We start from the raw sequence: 18,825 nt of genomic DNA, 5'->3' as shown, positions 1-18,825 counted from the left end.
AGTCAGTAAATGTTGAATCATGGGACGCAGGTTTGCTGGTCACTCCGGGCACATCTATATTGTTTACATGTGTGCAATGCTGATGTCCTTCGGGTCTGTTGAAACTATTCCATTGCTACCTGTTTTGGCCAACTTAAAGCAGAATTCAGACACAATGGCCCTCATTACAACTTTGGCAGGCGGCGGAGGCCGCCCGCCAAAGTTGCGCGTCGTGAATACCGCACCGCGGTCGGAAGACCGCAGCGGGTATTCAGAGTTTTCCCCTGGGCTGGCGGGCGGCCGCCGAAAGGCCGCCCGCCAGCCCAGGGGAAAACGACCTTCCCACCATGAAGCCGGCTCGTAATCGAGCCGGCGGAGTGGGAAGGTGCGACGGGTGCTACTGCACCCGTCGTGTATTTCACTGTCTGCTATGCAGACAGTGAAATACATTTTGGGGCCCTCTTACGGGGGCCCCTGCAGTGCCCATGCCGTTGGCATGGGCACTGCAGGGGCCCCCAGGGGCCCCGCGACTCCCCCTCCCGCCATCCGGTTCCCGGCGGGAGAACCGCCAGGAACTGGATGGCGGGAGGGGGAGTCGGAATCCCCAAGCCGGAGGATTCCTTGGGGGCAGCGGGAAACCGGCGGGAGACCGCCGGTTTCCCTTCTCTGACCGCGGCTAAGCCGCCGCGGTCAGAATGCCCCCCGGGGCACCGCTGGCCTGTCGGCGGTGCTCCCGCGTGCCGCGGCCCTGGCGGTTCTATACCGCCAGGGTCGTAATGAGGGCCAATGTCTCCTGTTCCCACAGCTTGAAGCTTAACCCCATGACCACTTACTCTTTGATTGAGCCAGCCACCCCTATGTCTCTATAAGTTGTATTGATAGTTATCACAATTATGATTTATTTTTTATGTTTTTACTTATTTTTATCGAGGTGTTCAATGTAGTGCCTGGATGCTTTACTGCAGCTGCAGAATATTTCCAATCAGGGAAGAGAACATTGAGAAGAACAGAAGTTAGTGGACAGTCGGGTGGCTACAGCTGACTACTGACTAACGTTTATAGCGAGGCTGAAGACTGATGTGAAGTGACAGGTTTTTGTAGAACATTCTCTCAAATTCTTAGGCTGGGGTGGAAGATAGTCGAGATGATATATAGAGCAGTCTTCTACCAAACATTTTTGAACATGACTAGGATTTGTAAAAAAGCTGTTGAAAGGGTGACTTTAGACTTCACATGACCTAAGCTACTCAGACATGAGTCTCTTACCTGTGCTGGTTCTTTGGTGCCATGGGACTAACTGAAGGTGCCCTGGAGTTGGGTCGTGAAACCTACCAGTTGTTATCCGTTTGTCCATCCAGATGAGCAGCTCCTTGGTGTACTTGCACCAACGCTTGGCATAATCCAGAGCAGCGTCGACACCACCCTCGCATTTCACCATCAACTCATCTGCCTCATCCACTATAAAGCAAAAACAGTAAACATGAAATAAGGCCAATAGCGCACACCATTCATCCGTGGAACTTTATAAAATATTCTTGATTCCCATTGCCTGGAGTCATTTCTGTAAAAAACATGATCCATAACAAAGGAAATTCCTAATCGCCTTCTGGAGGTTTGCTGCTGCAGTGCTACCTGCATTGCTGGTGCTTCCAACTTGGCTTCAGTGCATTATTGGTGTATACCTGGAATGCATAATGTCTGACACCGATCACAGAGTGGCACTTATGAAAAAGGAGCAGAAAGCTGTGCCCATCTACTCAGATCCTAGATTAAGCTATTTTTTCTGCCAAATAAACTTTTTGTACTGTAGTATCTATTTGATCCCTTTAAAGGACCTTTGAAGTGCCTTCTATGCTTAAGAATAGGTTAGAGAAGGTAAATAGTGTCATGTCGTTTCTGTCATTAGGGTAGTTACCAGCACCTTGCTATCCACCTGCTAGCTTCTCTGTGGCTCTAATAGCTACTAGCCTGCGGCCAGCTATGTCCAGGAGATAGTGGAGCAACAACATGGTCCACTTATTTCTTTCACGCACATGTGACTCGCAACAGGGTACCGAAGCCGGCCTCGCAAAAGGGGAGCCAGCAGAAAACCCCAAACCAGCTGCGATAACGTTTTTTAAGGGATAATGACTACACCCCAAATTAGCCTTTTTTACTTATATTACAGGAAAATTGATCTCACCTGAAATGTTCATCAGTGGTTTTGTTTCAAGACTGCTTTGACTTTCCCCAAACTGGCTGTCATCTGTCTGAAAGAGCACACAACAGTACTTAGGATATGAACTTCTGAGTTGGCTAAGAATGTCTATGATTTTTATATACAGGACACTTGAGTATAGTGTGAGCACTATGTGATCAAGAAAGGTATGTGTTAAGAATACGCTTTTCACTTCAAAGGTTCTTCATAAGGTTCTTCATAAACCTTTATTAGATTTGTAGCATGTTTATCCAACCTCCTCAGGCAGCGAACCGATCATAACTGACCACATTCGAACCTCCCCCCTCGAGACGCTGGACACTCCCTGGAATGCAGTGACCTCAAAGTGATTGTCACTGCATTCCAGCCAAGTGATTTAGTGCAACCCACAACACATCTCCCTCCCTTATATTATCATATCAGAACACAACAGTAAAAAAAAAAAAATCAATATTAAAAAAATAAGCTTCTAATTAAACAAATTACATCATGGAAATTATATGTGTACAAAACAAAAATGTTATATACATATGCATACATTCACTTTAGGTAGAACGGTAGAAGGTTCCCTTATTTAATAAAATTCTTCCATTTCATGACTTGATTAAATCTGTAGTTTGTAACTTTGTCCATTATGTAGTCCTTGTGGCAAGCAGGTTTATATCTCTCTCTTCTTAACAAAAACATTTTATCAACATTCAAATCCTCCTTCCCATGACTCACTTTTAGCATAGTTTCTGAACCAATCTCATTTAGATGTACTCCAGACATACCCTGAGTCTAAAATTGCGACATTTCTTTTAAGAGAAGTTATCACAAAAGGACCCATGAATTATGAACGCCCCTTTCCTATTATATTAGGTCTTTTCACTAAAACTCTGTCACTGACCTGAAACTTTGGTTCATGTGCACAGTTCTTAGCATCATAGTGAGTTTTATATTTATTTTGATGTTCCCTCCTACGCAGAACAAGCTCATCATTTGGAAAGTCCACATTTTGTTCCACACTTATTTTTAGACACTGAGAATTGATTTTACAATATGGTTTCCTGCCATTAATTGAAACAAATGGAGATATAAATGTTACACTATTAGGAGTGACATGGTATGCCCACCAGTTTTCTCTCAACATTTATTTTAGGGATGTCTTATTCAAGAGCGCACACTGTGTACAATTTTTTACTATCGTATTCATACTCTCTGCTAAACCATTGGCTTGAGGTGAATAGAGGGCTGTCTTGAAATGAGTTATTGACAATTCTTTAAGAAAATATTTCATTTCCTGGGATATAAACTGTACCCCATTATACTGATAATATACTAAAATAGTAATCACATTTTTAAAAGAAGAATTTTCTAGGAAGGGTGTTCCGAAAACTCTTATAACTGTATAAGAGTTTTCGGAACACCCTTCCTAGAAAATTATTTTTTTTTAAATGTGATTACTATTTTAGTGTTTACCGTAGCCACACACTTCGTGACCACCCACTTAAAAGTATAGTCTACCAGCAGCATAACATATAGTTCATCATAGGCTAGAAGATCAAATGGCCTTGCTATATCCAGACCTAGCTTGCTCCATGGCTCCGCTGGAACCTCAACAGGTGACAGAGGAACTGTGTGAGTTTTCTTTGTTTTGTCAATATTCACACAGTGCCAACAATCCTTTACCACCACTTCAACCTGTTGATCAATTCTTGGCCACCAGTTCCATTCACGCAAATATGCCTTGGTCAAATTTCTCCCTAAATGTCCTTCATGAGCCAAGTTAATTAACTTCTTTCTCAAAACATCAGGAGGTACTACCCGTTCCCCCCCTTAATACTTTCCCATCACTAATGCTAAGTTTGTCTTTTACACAAAGAAATTCTTCCATATCAGTTAGTATATCTTTCTTTTATGGCCAACTATTTACAATGAGTTTCTTTAATGTAGATAACTCTAGTATTTTTGAAATAGCATTATCCTACTCACTTTCCTTCAGGGCTGATTCACATACCCAATCTACAGCTACTTTTTCACACACATCTACATTCTGACAGTCTAGAGAGACAATCTGCCATTGCATTCCCTGCTCCAGGTATATACTTAACTTTAAAATTATAACTGGTCATTCTGTCTGATCACCTCCTGATCCTAGGGGATACATTCTCCATCTCCTTACATAAGAACATACGAGTAAGTGGTCGATGATCTGATCTGACCACAAATGGTATACCCCATAAAAAAAAACTTAAAGTGGATAATTGCCCAATAAACAGCTAAGGCCTCTCGCTCAATTGGTAATTTTATCACCAAGCCTGCATTCTGTAAGCGCTCCAACACCTTCCACATTATTTCATCATGTTCAAATTGGTTTCGTCCATAGACCAAAATGTCATCCTAGAAAAACAAAACTTTGTCCAACCCTTCTAACACTTTCGTCATGACCCTCTGAAAGCATGCTGTTGCAGAAGCCAGTCCAAAAGGCATCCGGATTAATTTAAATGCACCCAAAGGGGTTACAAATTATGTTAATGGCCTAGAATCAGGATGGAGCATAACCTGGTGGTGAGCAGAGAACAAATCCATCACACTGAATAACTTAGCATCTTTGAATAAAGCCAGAGTTTCAGAAATATTTGGTATTGGCTGACGATCAACCCAGATGTGTTTATTTAATCCTCTCAAGTCAACACACATACAAATCTCTTTACCCCCATCCTTTGGTGCTAGAACTATGGGGGCCAACCACTCTGAGCACTCAATTTCTTCAATTACTCCTCTTTCTTTTATTTTTTTTAATTCCTGTTTGAGTGTTGCTAACATAATATAAGGAACTTTCCTTACTTTAGACACACATGGTATTGCACCATTCTTGAGAACAATTCTATGTTAAAAATTCTTTAGTAAACCTAAATCATCTCCAAATACTTTAGGAAACCTAGAAACTATCTCATTTGAGAATCCATCATTCGCCATTATTAGCATTTTCAGTTTGGAATTTGGGTTTAATATTATCCCCATCCATTTGATATCTCCAACCTAAAAGGTTATAACCCCTTTCCACTACATACACTTTCCTAGTTGTTTGAGGCTTATCAAATTGAATTCTCATCACTGAATAACCCAAAACATCTATTTTCTTGCCTCCATACCCAACAACATTTATATCTGGTGGCAGTAATTCAGTTCCTCCATCCCCAAATATTTGAGTTCCAATTCTTGTCACCAATCATCGTGTATGGCGATTCCGAATAAGCAAGTACAACAACTTTTTTTCCTCCCACCACAATTTCACATTCCGGCCTTTCTATTGGATCTGCATCCACACATCCATCATCCTTTATACTGAATTCTTCTCCTTCAATACAACTGACCGCCTGTTGTTTATTCCATCTACACACCCTGGCATAGTGCCCTTTCTTACCAAATCTCTTGCAGGCTGCTAACCTTGCAAAACATCAGATTCATCTAGGAGGTTGGCAACAGTTTCTCCCTCATCGCCAGTGTTAAGAAAACGCTTTTTACTTCAAAGGTTCTTCATAAACCTTTATTAGATTCATTGCATGTTTATTCAACCTCCTCAGGCAGTGAACCGATCTTAACAGACCACATTCAAATCTCCCCCAGAAGCTTGACACTCTCTGGAATGCTGTGACCTCAAAGTGATTGTCACTGCATTCCAGCCAAGTGATCCAGTGCAAACCACAACAATATGTTTAAAAAATATGAAGCCAGCAGGCTGTGATGTCCTTTACCATACAAGAATAATGAAGGGGTGCTCACTCAGGCCAACAACATAGAAAAGTTGGACATTTCTGCCTCCATTCTCCTAATATACATATACGGAGCACTGTTAGTGTGATCTCTCTGTTTAGCAGTGTTAAAGTGCCATTCTTCATATGTATTTGCCTACTGAATCATTTCTGCATCTACGACTGATTCCCCCCTCCACATGGAGCTCCAGAGGGAAAGAAAGGGGTGAATACAGAGGAATGAAGAGCCTTATTTGACAGATGGAAGTGAGTGGTGGATTTCTGGGTTCATGGACACACCTGATGGTACGAGGGTTCAGGCACTGTCTGGAATAGTTGATAAGATGAACTGGTTCAAATCACTGCATGTATTGTGTGATGGAGATCCATGGAGCAACAGGCAATACCTGGATACACAAAGGATGATGGGTGCAGATGGACGGGTGGAATGAGAGATGGTGAATGAATATATGGATGGGTGGAAAGATGGAGGCACTGCTTGGTATACAGTGGATAAAAGAATGATAGACGTATGATGGGCAGGCAGATGGGAAGAAATGCAATGAGACAAGTATCTCAAGTAAAGTGGGCAGGTGAAAGGCAGGGATGGTACACGGAATGAGACAGATAGAGAGAAATAAACAAGAAAGTGGATGAACATATAGACTAATGAGTGAATTAGGGCATCAGTGGCTCAAGACAGAAGGTTGTAGGAAATGATTAAAAAGAGGGATGGACTTACAGTTCTATGACCTGTTAAATTGGTAGATGATTTAATATAGCAAGAAACTAATAGGAAGTGGGATGAATACCTTGGAGAGATTGGAGCACTGTGTAAAACTGATGAGCAGAGATTGGTCATCCGGATGAAGAGGGATTGGCAGGTGCTGCAGAGGACAAGAGTGTAGAGAGATTTATGGATAGGTTGATGGATAGCTGGAGCTGGCAGATAAAAAGAGTGAATTGTCAGTAGCAAATATGGTGGTAATCTTTCTAAGCAATATGAGAGAGGTACCACTGGTTGGAATTCAAGGACTGGTGGAAAGAGCAAAGCCTGGATAGAGAGAGTTGCTTAGGGAACGTGATCGTTGAATCTATAGAGGAGGATAGAGAGAGATAGTGGAGCATTGAAGATGAAGGATAGATGCAGTATGAGGGAGTGAAAAAGACAGATAATTGAGAATAAGGCAGAAACCATTAAAAGATACAACAAGAGATAAGGGTAGCAAGAGGGAAGAGCTGAAGAAAGGGAGAAGAGGATCAGAGACTGTTGTGGGAGTCTCGTTGTAGGGACAAGACTGCTGGATTTTAGGCAGCAGCAGCAGAGAGTGTGGGGGACTGAGTTTGATCCCATGCTGTATGACAGCTGTCAGCCAAGCCCTTTCGGCTCGCTAGCAGCACCACACCAGTACCCAAAATTACTGGGGAATCCTTTTTTAAAGTTCAGGCTTAAACAACCTACAGCGTCAAATAAGTGCTACCTATATAGGATAGGAGGATATTCCCTAATACCACGGCTGTCTCCATTTAAGATAATTCGGATGCCTTGAGCATGTAATGAGACAGAGATACTTGGGAGATCTGTAAAGTTATTGCCTAACCAACGTTGGTAGCAGCACCTCACCAGTATCCAAGAGTAAAGGTGATTTGTGGCAGCCTATCGCATGACACACTAAGACTCTTCAGGGAAGTCATGGTGGAACAGATCTTACTCCTTTCTCTCAGTTATACACGTCTCATACATGCAAAGACAAACAAAAGCAGGATTTGGTTCAATGTGTTTTATTGAAGCAGCTGCATTCTATGTAGAAATGCCTGAATTGGGATAATCAGGATAATGAAGCCAACACTATTATTGCGGTGACTAGAAAAGTGAAACAGAGGAAAAGTCCCACCATACTGTTGTTGCATAGGCTCTCATTATTCTAATGAGACTACTGGATTTTGAGCAGCAAGATCATCCACGGTGTGGGGGACTGAGTCTGACTCACTGTGGGTGACACCTGTCGCTCCAAATCCAGGTTTTGCTCCGGCTAACTAGCAGTGCCTCGTCTCCATCACGGGATAGAGATGATTGGGCAGCCGAGCGCATGACATATTATACTTCTCAGGGAAGTCATGGTCACTCAGGTCGCACCCGGTTCTCTCATTCACAATTCAGTCTCATATATAAATGACAACAAAAGCAGTATAAGTTTTAAAGACTGGTTTAATAAAGCGACTGCATTTTAGATAGCAAAGCGTGAGCTGCAATAACCAGAACGACACAACATGACAATATTAAAATGGTGACTAGAAGAGTGAAGCACAAGAATAACGCTATCATATTGTCACTATTATTTGTGGACTATTTCCTATCTAGGTCATAATCTGAGCACAGCATGTTAAGCTCTAACTCTGCCTTTCAGGTTCCCCCAGGAGGACATCAACCCTCATACCTGAGCAAAGGCCTGTAGTCTGCGTTAGCATCTGCAGCAAAGCGTTCAGTCGTGGTTCCCTGGCTGGAATCTCCCTCTTGACGTGCAATGGGACTAGGAAGGGTTTTTATAATAACACAGCTAATGTTCTAAGAAAATGTCCCTACGTAAGGATGTGTATTTTCTATGAATATTGGAGACTAAACTTCTACCACGTTCACCGGCAATGTACCAAACTGTAGCCTTGACTGAAGCACAAAGTGATCAAGAATGTGTTGTTTGAGAACACAGTGCTGGGCTAAGCAAAATAGTTAGATAGAAGAAATTAAAACAAGACCGTAAAACTGGTTATTGTAAAAATAACAATGCAAAGCTGAATAAAATATCTCTAGGTCAAAGTGCACAGTGGCCTAGTGTATTAAACTAACGTGCATGGAGCTATAACTAAAATGGCTACACAACACTGTCACAATGGTGTATCCAAAATCCCTACCTGCACTACTATAATTCCACATGAGAGCAATAGCAGTGTCTACCCTAATATGCCTGTCTAGTCCCTGGAAGGAAACCCAATCCCCATATCTGTGCTAAAGGTAGAGAATAGATCTGCTGGAAGTCCTCCCACATGGATGAAGAGAAGACGCAGAGTTTCAGCAGAAACTGCAATGGCAACGTGCAGCACAAGATGGCTGGCTGGCTGGAATGTCCCCTCTGATGTGGGGGCAGTGTGGTGTTTTATAATAAAACATTTGTTGTTCTAAGAACTGCCCTGACGTGTCAACACGTTTTTCTTTTTAGGGTAGACATTGTACTCTTTGGACCGACAATACCCAGTAAACTATTGTTTGTAGCCTTGGGTTGAGCACAGGCTGAAAATGTTGTGCAAAGAAATGAATAACAAATTCTGCCTGGAAGGGCAACTGATAAAAATAATAAAACATCTCCACTAAAATGAAGCTTTGCTAATATAACAAAATGTATACAAATGGCATGTAACTAGGTGAAAGGGCACAGGCCTCAGACCCAGAGGTAAAATAACGTGTGTGTGTAAATGCTAAAATAACCTCACGGCAAGACAAGAGAGAGAGGAGATAAGTGACAGGGAAAAAACAGTGAGAGAAAAGGAAGGGGAAATGTAGAGAAAATAAGACAAAGAGGGAGATGTATTTACATTTAAGGAAAAAAGGAGTAACTCAGTAATGCACGGACGGTTAAAGCTAACAAAGCTTGTCAATGATAAATCCAAAGAGGCAGATATCCTAGTAGGTGTGCCTTCATATTCTGCTATGTATGTTGCTAGCCTGAACACCTTGTCTCTTTGGGGACCTTCTAGCCTGTCAGTGTCAACTATAACATTGAAGGTTCCTCAGTTCCACATAATTAGGCCTCAGTCATAGGAAAAACAAATTACAAGATTCACAAAAGTAATTAGATTTTATATGCATCAAAGCCTACTTGGAAACTTGGTAGTTTTAAAATAGGTCACCAACATTGCAACTATTTATATTATTCAAGAAATACTCCAGAGGAATGTTTTTAACTATTTTGCAACTGAATCAGCGATCCAGGTAATGGGCGAGAATGCTAAATATATAAAAAAAGAGCCATTTCCTAATGTACACATGTTAAAATGTGATCCCACCTTAGATTGCTGTAGAGTTCACTTTGACCTGAACTGAGTTTGATCACATTCCAAATTGGCTACCACACACCTTCACAATGTCCAGACTCTGTGGTCATCCTAGTTCTTTTTCTATGCCCATTTTCCCCATGAATGCCCTTGAATGGGGTGGTCACTTTAACTCTAGCCCTAGCAGTGGTTTGGTGACCCTTCTATTTCAGATAAAAATTGCCTCATCTTTGGTGGAAAGTTCAGATTTGACTGCAGTTTTGGGTAACATTCTTCCAAATATTACTGTGAGAGTCCAAATAAGGAACCATTAGGGAAAAGTATCACTTCAGGCCTAGGCTCTTTTGCAGTGGTGTACATAATGGTTTCTCTTTCAACTTTCTCACACCCTGTCAGTCAATGAAGAATACAGTATTCTACTTAAATATGGATCTACACAGTTGTTAACTTTTTTAGGAGCTTGCCCATCTCTTCCCTGGTTCTTCAACTTGGGACAAGGGAACTTGCTTGCCTTACCCAAAAATACCTCTACAACCAAGCAGCTAACTGGCTCTGTCACTGAATACTCTGATAACCTGCTGAACACCACTAGATTACTTCACCATTGTTCTCCTTCCACACCAAAGTCCAAAAGTGAGAACCCAAAATAATTTACTATACTACTTGGAATGAACCAGCTGCCCTAAAAATTGTGAAGGCCTTCAGATCATAGCTGTGCTTGTTACCGTGTTTTGGTGGGTCTGCTGGTCACCACTTCATTGGAAAGAGCTCGATGACTCTATATTTTCTATAAGCCTACTCCCCCTGGCTCACTACAGAATGCTTGTTAGTTCTCATAATGAGAGCATGACAATGAATGCAGAGACTAGCCACACCCTACTAAGCCCGTCCAAATGCAAAGGATATAAAACAAAAGCTCCAGCACTCAGCCCTTTGATTTTAAAGAATGTTTTGAAATCGGTCACTGACATCACCTACCGGGACTTCCTCCATCTGGGCAGTTAATTCGCTTGGTGCATTGCTTGTTATATCTCCCACAAACATGTCAAGAGTCCTGCAACAAAATTGAAACAATCAAAGCTGTGTCAGAATAATTCTCAAAATCTGTTTACCCTAGGATTCCTAGTGTTAGTACACATTGCTTCGGAGATGCTCTAACACCCTGGGCACGGGGATTGTTACTGATCCTCTGCCGAAAGTCCAAATAAACAAAAAGGGTGTGCTCCACCTATAGTACTAGATACACCTTTATAAGTTTGATTGAGACTAGCCTCTAACAAACAAAATGTGGTGAGAAAATGCTGACTCAATTTGAGGGACCTGTTGCATGGCCAGTGATTGGCTTCAGTATGTAAACCTATATATTATTTATTTATAGAAGCACCAAGGCATTCACTCACACTTGGCCACCTGAGCACTTATTACACATTGAGCACATTTTTCCTGTTTGCACCAAGGCGCAACTTTAAATAGGTGCTCTGTATGCAAACAGGGAAAGTGCACCCTAATACAGAGAATGTGCGCCCCCTAGGGCAGCTGTGAACTCTTGCTGCCTTGGGGGTAGTGCATTCAAGTGAAATACGGAGGGGTTTCTTCAAAGATAGTGTTTCACTGCACCCGCCTGCAAGAGGATGTCTGGGCGTCAAGTGACCCCGTTTCCCCCATTTAGAGGGCTGCCATCAGGAGGCGCACTGACAGTGCCCCACCTTTTTGTAGCACACTTTCAGTCTTCTTTGCCTTTGCACCCACATCCATATTATGTTGTGAGTGCAGAGGCAAAGAGATTCCATCATTTGCATGGAGCCAGGTAGCACTGGTGCTACATGTGCACAAGCACTATTGTTATTACAGAGGGGGCAAAATAGGCATCTGCAGCTCCTTCTGGAATATCAAAGTGCCCCAGGATGCACAAAGCGGGCACCAATGTCTATTGTGCCCCCGGTGCACTTTCTGTAAAATGGCCCATAAAATACATTCTTGATTCTGTTGCACACTCTGCAATGTGACTTTGTTTTTTTATGATAAGCAGTTGCTGTGTCTCAAGGAACACTACACTTTGGGCCAGATGTACTTGCAAACTACTTGCAAAAATCATTTCCAAATTGCCTACCAAATTTTTGCAGCCAGTATTTTATTTTGCAAACTGACCTATGTACAATAGGTTGGTTCACAAAATTAGTAAACGTCGGGGTTGCAGAACGACCTACCTAATTGACATTCATTAGGCAGTTGTAGGCAAGCCTGTAGTTGGGATCTGCCACAGGATAATGTTCTGCAAGAGAAGGCAGACCACCATCCCTGTGATAACATTTTCAAAATGTAAAACTCTTTTTTTAGCAGCTCAAGTTGCTTACTTCAGTGGGAGCAGGCAGTGGTCACCAAATTCACTGTTGACACCCCCAATGCTGCCACCCTGATTCCCAAAGGGGGGTTGGTCCAAAGAGAACCACTTCACCCTTTGCAAATCGTTTATCACCCTAACTTTCAAGTCAGTAACAGATCAATGGTTTGCAACCCAAATTAATGTAGAGAAAAAAGATTTTAAGAGTAGACAGTTGTACAATGGACCATTGTCTACTCCAAAAAAAATGAGTTATACTTTTCAGTTGTTTTTTTTAACGCACAGTTTTCCTTTAAGGAAAATGGGTTGAATTAAAAAAGAACTGATTGCTTTATTTAAAAGCAGTCACAGACATAGTGATCTGCTGACCTCAGGAGGCCACCATCCCTGTGTTGGCTGTCATTCCTAATGAGTGCGTGAACTGCGACGTACGTATTAATATTAATGAGCTAGATCGATTTGTGACTCACTGTGAATTGGTCATTAAAAATGTCATACATTAAGAATAACGATTATCAAATAGCGGTTTTATTAAAAGAAATCGCTAATTGGAAATTGCTATTCTTAATGTTCGCACATCTGGCCCTAGCCCTTTTGATTGAGTCAAGCAAAACAGGCCTTATTCTTACCTACAGAGAAGGGTTCTAGTTGGCGGTCCTGAAAGAGTGAATGAAGCAGCTGGGTTACATACTAGTTGGCTGGTGCGCTTAGGAACCCTGGTTCTGGGAGCTGAGATGGAAGTAAGCCCCTTGAGAGTGGGAGGTGTTCTTTCAGTTTCTTTGTTTGGGATGCTTGAGGAGAATTTTATCTGAGTATAGTACATAAATGATGGTACAGAAAACTGGTATAGAAACACCGCCATACACTATAATGTACAATCCGACCCCACCCCTGTTAATGCTAACATGTTTTTGCTGTGTTCGGATCTATTGCAATGGTGACCCAGATGGAAATGGTATTATTTATCTCTTTGAAGCAGGGATATAAATGTATCTGTTTAGCTGAACATTGAAACAAGATGGAAATCGATGTTTGCATTATTGAAAAATATCCTAACTGTTTGAGGAGCACAATAAGTACAAAATTAAACACTGTCATTATGAACACGGTGGATCGTCGGTTTGATGCAGATCCACATACAGCACAATTTCTCTTCATGAAAGCATGTTGCCTGTTGGCTTGACCTTAATGTGCTGCACAGACATTTTAAGTCCAGTGAGTTCACCAACAGGCTATCCTCTGAGGTTGACAGAGCAGTGATCATTCCTCCAGCAGGTCTTGTGACAAATTTCCGAATTCGGGAACAGATTAACAAGGCCTATCGCCAGCGGAGCGTCACTTTTTGCAACCCTCCGGTGGCACTAACCACTGCTCCATATTTGCAAGGAGGTGTAACACCACTTTTTGTAGCATTACGCTTCCCTGTAAATATGGGCCCTCCGATGCAGTTTTCTGTGTCAGAAAGGCGTTCAGTGGGTATTGCAGTGGGCGTTCCACGTAACACCCATTGCTTTTGACGCTGCCCCAGATTTACGAGAAATCGTAAATCTGTGGCAGCGCCAAAAACTAACAGCACCTCAGGGGTGGCATTAACATGGCAAAACGAGGAGAAATGCTTTTATTCCTCCTCATTTTTTGCTTTATCTATGTGTGCTGCGTTCTGCAGCACACATAGAAGAAGCAAAATGCCATGGATGATTGTTTATGTGCAGGAAGGTGCTCCTTCCTGCACATAAACAATCATTCAAAAATTACGCTTTGGTACTTCTGTATGTCTGATGCATTCGACAGCACACATAGAAATGTCAAATAGCCATTGTAGATTGTTTTTGTACAGGAAGTGATACCTTCCTGCACATAAACAATCACTCCCCTCAACGCAGACATCCTTGCACAATGGTGCAAGAATGCCTGCGTTGGCGCGGGCAGTTTAATTTAGCGCCGGTGCAGGGGGAAACGCGGGGCTCCGCTGTATTCTTGTGAATACAGCGCAGCCCTGCGTTTCAAAACTGGCGCAGCGCGGCGCTGCTGATTTTGGCACAGTACAGCGCTGCCCCATTTTCTTGTAAATCTGGCCCTCAATGCTTGGGTTTGATCTTCAAGTCACCAGAAGGTATATCCTGTACTTGAAAAATGTTTAGACTATGAGTAATTTATTTCACCAAGTATTTTTCTTTAAGGTAACATGTCCGAGCTACTGGTTAATTGCATACGCCGAAGATATTTCGGTGCACCTTTCCCCATATTTGGTGCGACTCTACAGTGCACCGTACAAAGCCAATCCTACTGGCATTGTTAATGGTAGTTTTCCTAACTTAACCCTCTTTTAGCAAATCAAACACTGGGAATAGTGGAGGTAAAACTCCCCGAAGGACCTTGAATATTACTTACTCATTTCCAAGGCAGATTTCTAAGGCGTCAAGTCCCCGGAAGATTTCACTGTAGCGCTTTCTGTTTTCAGAGGAGGGCGCTTGGTAGGTGAGCCCTGAAAAAAGTGAAACAGCAGTTTTAGCGCAACGTTACTAACTCACACGTCTATGGATGTTTTCAGAAGGACAAGACAGAACAGGGCCGAGGGCACTCCCAGTGCTTGGCGGCATGTCACGCAGACGAGCAGGGGTAGCGCCGAGGTAGCACGAAGGGTTAAAGATAAGAATGAGGAAGCAGCGGAAGTCACACAGAAGGGAAGTCTGAATATTAATAGTAATGCTGACATACAGCAACCGGGTTAATGCATCTTCAGGATATTTTATGCCTGGTAAACTGATACCAGGGCAGTTCTGGCAGGCATCCATACTTTACACATACAAAAGCAGAGAGGATGCATCTCGGTGACAACACAAGGTGCGTTTGCTTGTTGACGGACATATGGGAGGCGGGGGGGTCCCTTACCATATCCTGCAAGGGGGGGTGGAGGGGTATAATTTAGTGTTGCCACTGAGATTCCAAACAAAGCAAGTGCCAGCTTATTCTGAGGGCCTGTGGCACATACATTTGTCCGCGGTATTTGTCATATTACATAAACAGATTTGCGTCAGTGGCATTTGTTTTGTTAGTGGTATTTGCCAGATTGCGTACTGTTAGTGAACTTGTGTCCACAGTATTTTAATTTGTTGGTGGTAAAACCTGCCAGATGTATTTGTTGTGCAAAATGCAGCATCAATGGAAAAAATAGCATCAAGCAGTGCAAGATTTACTGCTGCCAAAATAAAAAAAACGGCAATAGTCTTTACCAGTGACGCATTGAAATAGCGCCACCACAGAACCGTTTGTGCGAGACAGTCGTGTGGCGGCATCTTTCTGGAACCAAAAACCAAAAAATGTCCCTGAGAGTGGAGGAATTTGGAAAAGAACAAACGAACAGTGGGGCTTGTTTAATCTGACGCCGTGATATGTGGAAAACATTTGCTTATTTTGTTTTCAAAGATATACTCTGTGGTGTGTATATGTGCATGTAGGCATCCATCTTGCATTTTGTAGTACAGCTTTTCTATACCACAAAGCCAAACTAGGTCTTGGAAGGCTGGACCCATAACAGATGTCCTGGGATTTTCATGTCAGAAAATGTATCTAATGGACACAGCCCCTGGTTATCTTGAAAATCTGGCATGGATCAGGCGTTCCTGGACCTACAATGGGCACGCCTGCATGTGTAGAGCCAGATCAGTGTCCGTCTATTACCTCGGGGATCTGTGACAATTCACAGTGGGTCTGTGGCCTTCTTATATATAACCTGACAGCATGCGACATCTAGGTGCACCCTGTTATCATTCATTCAAAGCTGCCTTATTTGAATCTCTGGTACAATAACATTTTATGTGCCAGTAATGCAACAGCCCAAACAGCATGAACAACAGACTCATAATTCTATTCACACAATTGATGTTATATTCTTATAATATTTTCCATAATTTATGGCTATTAAATCATTCCCAAAAATTACGAATTTTATCTAACAGGAAGAAGGCCTTACAAAAAAGTTTCTTGTATGTGCTGTGACAAAAAGGAAGCTTTTAATGTGTAACATTATTTATTTAATTAATTTAATTTGCATTTATATACTTTATTTCGTCCAATGGACATGAAAGTAATACAAGGTTATTTAAAATAAATCACAATACAATACCAAATATAAAATGTGCAGATACCGTGCATACAAAATTCTTAGAAGTATCCACTCTTGGCCTAAAAGCACAAACACCTGGCCGTAGGCAAAAACCTAATATGATCTACCATGCCTAAAAATACAGATTATGCATGTCTTGCTGTAATAAATATATTTACAAAACCTCTGACCAAAATAATATCTTTAAGACAGCAGATACTCATATGCAAAACATTACTAGGTACAAGCGAACTACAATTAACATATAGGACACAATAACTAGTCCATGAGAATGGAAATGGAATGAATTCTGGGATACGTGTGAGGATACAAACCCTACCCTACTGCACAGGACAGCCTAACTAGGTAAAGTGCATGTGCTCTAGCTTACAATAAGATTAAAAAACACAAATTCTAAAATCAATAAAACCATGATACACAAAATGGAGAAGATTGGCACTAGACAGAGAGTAAAGCAATAGTAGAGGAGCCATTTTTTTGCCGAATTGGCCATATGCTCTCCAAATATTTAGCAACGGAGAAAAAAATGACCGGAGACATGTCCACTCTGCATAATCTTATCGCTACCCTATACTGGGCTAAACCTAAAAGGCAGCACAGATGGACAATCCAACACCTATACTGCCTATAGTACCTTGGACAAAAAAATAGGAGGTGAGCGTTGGTTTCTTCAGCACTCCTACAAATAGGACAGATTTTACTACTACCCTGTTGACCGTTCCATCTAACAGTCAGAGTAGCAAGTGGTAAAGTACCTAACCTGAACCTTATATAAAGAGCTTTTGTGAAAGGGAGCTCAATGTCATTCATATATTTGTCAAAGTACGACTTAGGCTTCAATCAGTCAATTGACCCAAGCTTACCTGTGTGGGCAATTTAGCCTCCTCAAGCTCCCAGTAGATGTTTCTTATTTGCAGAAGATGGAATGGTTTCAGGGGACCGCCAATACTCATGTAAGTTCATAGAGTATAAGGACTGTTTTACATAGTCCAGCCAGGCTACCTGGACTCCTTTCCGTGATTTATCTAAAATACCTCTTAAACCCACCCTATACTCAGGCAACTCAGGTGTTGACCAAATCCGTACCCATACCAGATGGGTTTCAGGTGTGCAAGGGGGGCAGTAGACTGAAAACCTGGGTCATGTTTAAAAATCAATGGAGTACTTTGGGGCAATTTAAGGACTATTCTTAGAAATGTATTCTCAGCCACCTCCAGGGCTTTTAGATTGACGTGTCCCAGAGTTCTCCGAATACTGCAGAAGCAACCCCTTTAGCCCTCCAAACCTCAAGAAGGGGAGAAATTGAGTAAGACATGGTCTTCTTTGCAGATCGTAAGATGGCTGTAGCCGTGTGCTTCAATATAAGGGTACTTTTGATAACCTGAGTTCCCCATGAGTTTGCGTTAGAAAGGTGAATGCCAAGATAATCAAAATCTAGCACCTTCTCCAACCCCTTCACTTCCAACATTATTGATCCTCTAAAACCCCGCAAGGATGGATGGACATACATTTTGTCTTACTCAAGTTAATTGCCAGTCTGTGGTACAGGCAGAATCTGTTAAAGTTGCTAATTGGGTTTCTGGGCCCTTGGGGGTTTTCAACACCAAAAAGGTATTGTCCACAAATAGTAGGACAGGTATTTTAGTTCCCCCTAGAACGAAAGAGTCATTACCACAGCCCAAAAAGTAGTCAATGCAGCCATTTATAAACAGCAGGAACACAGTATGGGCAAAGACACATCCTTGCCCAACTCCTGTGGCAACCTTGAAAATGTCGGTGTTTTCCCCATTTGTACTCCATCTAACTTGTTCAAAACTATCCTGATGTAACCTAAGGAATAGATTAAGGAGTAGATGAGGAAGCCCTATATCAGCTAGTGTGCACCATAACTTATCCCCAGGGACCATGTCAAATGCTGCTTTAAGGTCAACAAAAGCGACATAGGGGTACCCTTTTTTATGTCTACTTCTTTCCACCTTATTAATTAAAACCTAAAAACTCAGTCGTCTGTGCTAATTTTGGGGCAAAAACCAGTCTGAAACTGTGTTAAAATGTTATTTTCATCGACCTAGGTGAGAAGCTGATCTAACAGTTTACAGAAGATCTTTTGGCTTCAATCAATAAGGGTGACTTGGGTGTTTTTGGCTCGGTCTGACTTCGGGCCTTTCTTATGTATGGGAATGAGCGCTGCCCCTTTCCAGGAGGTTGGAATCTCGCCTTCTGCTAGGATGGAATTATTAACACGTGAAAGGTAGGGTGCCCAGATTACAGGTTTGGACCGGTGGACTTAAAAAGGTCCACCGGTATTCGATCTAACTAGGGTGCCTTTCCTGCCTTCTGCCACTGTGGATGCCTAACCTTCATTAAACATTTCTAAATAAAAGGAGTCTTTGGGAAT

At 42.1% G+C, this 18,825-nt stretch overlaps 1 protein-coding gene across 5 annotated transcripts in view; it reads right to left on the bottom strand.

Moving 5' to 3' along the window:
- The window catches only part of GMIP (GEM interacting protein), a 273,982-nt gene that overhangs the window by 102,774 nt on the left and 152,383 nt on the right, over nt 1-18,825 (bottom strand). For all 5 annotated transcript variants that reach the window (XM_069231744.1, XM_069231745.1, XM_069231746.1 and 2 more), the window contains 4 exons: nt 14,693-14,786; nt 10,939-11,014; nt 2,162-2,228; nt 1,312-1,437 (listed from right to left, as the gene is read on the bottom strand). In XM_069231744.1, the coding sequence (XP_069087845.1) occupies nt 1,312-1,437; nt 2,162-2,228; nt 10,939-11,014; nt 14,693-14,786 (363 nt within the window). The remainder of the gene's footprint in view (nt 1-1,311; nt 1,438-2,161; nt 2,229-10,938; nt 11,015-14,692; nt 14,787-18,825) is intronic.

Source organism: Pleurodeles waltl, chromosome 4_2, assembly GCF_031143425.1.
Source record: "Pleurodeles waltl isolate 20211129_DDA chromosome 4_2, aPleWal1.hap1.20221129, whole genome shotgun sequence".
NCBI classification, from domain to species: domain Eukaryota; kingdom Metazoa; phylum Chordata; class Amphibia; order Caudata; family Salamandridae; genus Pleurodeles; species Pleurodeles waltl.
Note: the sequence above shows the minus strand (reverse complement) of the source record. Positions and strands in the feature narration are given on the sequence as shown.